Source organism: Cryptococcus neoformans, chromosome 13, assembly GCF_000149385.1.
Source record: "Cryptococcus neoformans var. neoformans B-3501A chromosome 13, whole genome shotgun sequence".
Classification (NCBI taxonomy): domain Eukaryota; kingdom Fungi; phylum Basidiomycota; class Tremellomycetes; order Tremellales; family Cryptococcaceae; genus Cryptococcus; species Cryptococcus deneoformans.
Window position 1 is genome coordinate 622,187 of NC_009189.1, and position 5,000 is coordinate 627,186.

The 5,000-nt window shown below is 49.8% G+C and overlaps 2 protein-coding genes across 2 annotated transcripts in view; both read left to right on the forward strand.

Annotated features, from left to right (window-relative positions):
- Nucleotides 1-89: 89 nt before the first annotated feature.
- On the forward strand, nucleotides 90-1,969 carry CNBM1840 (hypothetical protein; the record flags this gene model as incomplete). The annotated part of the gene is made up of 4 exons (XM_766933.1): nucleotides 90-92; nucleotides 154-1,017; nucleotides 1,092-1,331; nucleotides 1,388-1,969. 4 exons carry the CDS (start codon nucleotides 90-92, stop codon nucleotides 1,967-1,969), a joined length of 1,689 nt encoding a protein of 562 aa, XP_772026.1.
- Nucleotides 1,970-4,062: 2,093 nt separating this feature from the next.
- The window catches only part of CNBM1850 (hypothetical protein), a gene marked incomplete at both ends in the record, with an annotated part of 5,191 nt that continues 4,253 nt past the window's right edge, over nucleotides 4,063-5,000 (forward strand). The window contains 2 exons of the mRNA XM_766934.1: nucleotides 4,063-4,619; nucleotides 4,679-5,000. The exon at nucleotides 4,679-5,000 is cut by the window's right edge and continues 236 nt beyond it. Coding sequence (XP_772027.1) covers nucleotides 4,063-4,619; nucleotides 4,679-5,000 — 879 coding nt within the window. The remainder of the gene's footprint in view (nucleotides 4,620-4,678) is intronic.

The window sequence follows — 5,000 nt, forward strand, 5'->3', positions numbered from 1 at the left end:
GTGGGCGGAGCGGCAGGACGGGCAGAAGGCGGAGGATGTGATGAAAATGATTTCGTGGTGGAGAAGGAAATTGAAATCTTGCCCAAAATATGGTCGCCCCTTGCCCCTCGCCCTGCCCCTGCCCCTGCCCCACCTCCCACCCACCAAACCCAGTACCAACTCCAAACCCAAGATGGAGTCGAATTCGACATTCCCCACGAACTCGCCGCCGAGCTCGCCCTCGTCGACTCTTCATCCCCACCCTCGGCTTATCCGTCTTTCGATCCAGCAGCCACCGACACGCTCTCAGCAAGGGAAGCATACCGTCTCAAAGGCCGGGATGTCGTAGGTCCCTCTGGCACCACCCGTCTCCCTCCTTCTTCCTCTGGAAACGCGGACAGAGGCGGAGACGGAGGTGAAGGTCAAGGTGAAAGGGAAGATGATCTTCCGCCCCCGTTTGAGAGCTCGACAGTAGATTCGACATCTTTGGGCCGAGGTCCTAGTGAAGAGTATAGTGAAGAGTACTTTCTCAGTCCACCAGTGGATTTGGGAGAAGAGCCCGTTCCTTATGATGATCACCACCACCACCACCACCAACCCGGCACATCCACCGCCGTCAGTACTACCCATCGAGCAGATCCTCAGCCTCACGCTCAAGAACCAGATCAAGTCCAAAGAGACGATCAAGGCGAAGGACAAGGTAGTGGATTACCGACTTTCCTGGAGAGTGAACAGCAGGAAGAAAGGCGGGCGAGGGCGAGGGCAGCGAGTCAGTCGGATGCTTTTGCGTTTGCGTTGCGCGGGGCGAGGGGGAAAGAGCGTGAGGCGAGCGCGGGCCGGGGCGTTGGTATCGGCGCGAGCGCTCGCACCGACGAGGGCGCGGGCGAGGGCGCTGAATCTCGAGGTAGAGATGGAGCGGCAGTGCAAGAAAAGGGACAAGGACAAGCAGAAGAGGGAGAGACTGGGGGATGGAGTGATGATGGCGAGATGGGTGTAGGGAGGGAAGGGCTAGGCGGGGAATTGGCTACTTGGATCGAGGTATGTCAAACCCCTTTTTTTCCTTCTCTATCCGAAGCAAAGCAGCTGACGCACTCTCGCTTCAATTGGTACAGTACGACGGCTATGAAACATTCTCCCAACCACCCCCTTCGCTCGCCGCATCTCTCCACGCCAGAGGCAGTATGGACCCTCCCCAAGAAGGGGAACAACCCTTGGCTTTGGCCGGCGGAGTTGTAGGTGAAGTAGCTGCCAGGTTGGGGTTCGGCGGGGTCGGGGTGGGTGTAGGCGAAGAAGGGTTGGAGTTGATGGAGCATTTGGGGTTGGGCGAGGGGACGCGGATTGTTGATTTACAGGTATGTCTTACTTTGTTCAACCAAATCGTTCTTGTGGTGATATTGATTTTAAAAAGGACGATCTTCCGCCTGGGATCGACGAACCTTCCCTCCCGGCATTACCTTCCTTCACCAACGACTCCCATTCCCACTCGCATTCCCATCCACATTCCCCATACACCCCTCCCCCACCTCCTCATCCCGAGCACGTACACGAACAGAACATCATGCCCATCCCCGCCTCCCCGCCACCTCCTCATCCTGATGCCCATGCCCATGCCCACGCCCACGCCCACGCCCACCCACGTGACGAACCACCAGCACACGACCCCCCGAGTTTCGATGCTTCCCAAGCCGCTTCTGCCGTCGGCGTCGCAGCTACCTCTGGGCCACCTTCTATACCTCTTCCCCTTGGTCTTGCGGCCCATGCGCCTCCTCCTCCGCCATCATCAACATCATCATCATCATCATCATCATCAACAACATCATCACCTCCTCCCCCTCCTCCGGCTCATCACGCATCTCATCATCCAGTTCATCAGGGTGTCGGTGTCGCCGTCGCGCCTTCTCGGTCTGTAGGTACAGTTGAAGTAGGCGAACAGGAAGATGCGCCGCCTGATTATGAGAGAGGCGGGTTACCGCCGTATAGCCAGGGATAATAAGTGGTTAGGTAAATAAGGGAAAGGATTTAGGGTTGGTAGGATAGACAGGATAGAGAGGTAATGAAGAGAAGACGATGATTATTCCATATAAATATGATGTATATAGCCTCTCAATTGATCGATTTGAATAAGCATGCACGTCGACAGATCCAGATTTAGCTTATACCCGAAGAAATGTTGATAGATGTATAAGAAATAGACTACGGTTATTACAACTGGATTGATAGGCTGGTACCACATTAGAAGAAGACCATACGTCTTAGCCTACTCATACTATTAAACTAATTGTTTTTCCTCGCATCAACTTCATCCGTTCTTGAGGTATGTGATGTAAGTGAAAATCTTGAAAAACGTAATGTATAGATAGAAATGATAATAATAAAAAAGTTGGAAAAGAGAAAAGAAACATGAGAAGAAAAGGAAAAGAAAGCAAGCTCACTGAATATGGAACACCCCGTTTTTGTCGGTAATCCATAAAGGTGAATCCTGATACCCAGGACCCCCAAGATTGAGATATACCTAAGCTTGAAATATAAACCATAAAAACCCCAATGATTCACAAAGCCCAAGATACAAATATTGATAGATGTTGAAGGGTAGCGTGTTTAAGATACGACGAGAAAAGTGTCCCAAGCCCGGAACCCGTAACTTGAAAGTCCAAAAACAAAGTCCATTTAAACCCAAGATAGATAGATGTTGGTAGGGACCGGTAGATGTTGTTTGATCCAAATTCGAGATGAAAAGTTGATCAATGATTCAGTCGCTCATTTTCATATCTTGATGATTGGATTGAGTTAATCTTTTGTGAAATTCTTATAAAACTGTAGAGCGCTGAGAAAGCAAAGAGATGGAAGGCGCAATGATCCAACATCTGAAAGAGTTCCTAGTACATGGGTCTACTTGAAGCCCTTTTCCAACCTTGGGAAGGAAAAAAAGAGGTTATCAGCTCGTAGCGTGTATTTTCGCCGTCGCCTCCGTTTTGTTTTCGCTGCTGCACTTATCATGCAGTTGCTTCAATATTACCGACAAGAGTTTTGGTCGATCGTGTAATGAAAGTGGCCAGGTGGTTGACACTGGTAATGGCGCTCACTTCTGTTGGCTTGAAGTCTACCGAGATGACTTGTTCGCTTCTTTTTTTCAGGGTTCCTTAAGGCTTTCTAAATAGTTAGCACCATGCTTCATTTATAAACCTTGGCAAAAGTGAAGAAACAAAATAAAGAATGAAAGAAAAAAAAAATAAAATCCGGATGAAAGAAAGAAATGCAAAAGTGCCCACCCTTTATACACGAAAGACGAGATTGAAGATATCGCATAACCGCCCACTGGTTCTATATCCGACATGCGCTCTTCTGACTATCCAGCGATACACAAAAGATGAGGATAGGTTGGGCCTACCTTGCAATGGCTAGTGCTTGTATAGTTTGGCCGCTATAATGTGCGGATATAGTTTTAATTCCCGCCGAGCCTGCCATGTTCGTTGAGACGCAGGACGAACGAAGGCGGATACAACTTCCTCCCAGCAGGCAGAACGTGGGGCCTTGATGCGCCGACTGAATGCAGGACCAATGTAGACAGCGTTTAGATAGAGCATTGTAGTTGGATGTCTCGACACGGCAAGGAGTGTGCATAAATGGATAGCTGAGAAGCAAAAGATTGGAAAGAGGCCAAATGGGGAAAGAGGAATGGAGGGAAGCGTCGGACATGACCGTAGTCCATCAACAGTTCATCACATTTACTGCAGCATGCTCATACCACATATTTGCTGTATGCATGGATAAGATATGAACAAGGGATGTATGCATAGGTATGGGAAGTGGAATGGGCCTGTTCCATGCATATAACGGTATTATTGGCTCTATTCACTACACAGTGATGTGTTATTTCTGGTGACAAGATGATCTTCTTCTTCTTCTGCTGCTGATGATCGGTTGCAGCTCAAGAAAGTTGAGCGCATCTTCAACTTTCAAACTATCCACAAGACCTGCTGCAGCAACACTCTCCGCCTTTCTTCATCTTCCAGCTCCCCGCAGTCGCCGGCAACACTGCACCACGAGAGCACGGCGCCGGCACTCTCCCACCTACTCGTGCTCATGTCAGAGACCCATCAGAAAGACCACAGCAAAAACAACCGGGACCTCAAGTTGCCCAACAAGCCCACAATCTCCTCCATATCCATCCCCCCAACACCACAGTCAGTACATACACTCCCACCACGACCTAACTTTGCTCTTCCTCCTCGACCATCTGCTACTCTTTCTCCTCCACGATCCGCTAGGCCATTACGTCCTAGCCTTAGATCACCTTTACCATCTCGTGTCTCTTGGCGCTCAAGAGTTGCAGACAAGGGAGCTCGTATTTCCAGGAGCAGAAGCCCATCGCCTCGTAGGTATAGGTCCAGATCAATTGAACGGTATAGACCATCAAAGTACAAAAGGTACAGGAGCCCTTCCCCGACATATCAAAGACGAAGTCCTTCACCCAGAGTTCGTTCACCTTCTCCAGCTCGGAGATCATCCATTCGCAGATCACCTTCTCCTCGTCCGAGATCTCGATCACCTCCAAGGAAGAAGCCTAGGGAAGAGCCAAAGGGTAGTTTATTAAGTCGACTAGGCGGTCACCATCCTTCCAAAGCCGACCATCACATCGCGTACGTCTATTTCCCTCACTTCGTCTTTTTTATATAGCAAATCTGACTTAACGCTAAAGTCCGCCCGCTACATCTTTCAAACGATCGTTATCACCCTCCACCCCTAACGAACAGCCCCGTAAACTCTCTGCTGTATCCATCCCCATCCCTACAGGTCCTCGAACATCTCAGATCCCAACTGGACCTCGAACAGACTGTACCCTTACCGGTCCCAAATCTCTGCAGAATCAGAGCCTAAACCAAAGCCAGCCTACCAAACCTATCCCTACCGGCCCTCGCAACCTTAATTCTATCCTCATCCCCTCAATTTCTAACACCAACGCTACCACTGCTCCCGAGAAAGAGAATAGTGAGAACACACTTGAAGAAATGGGTAACCCA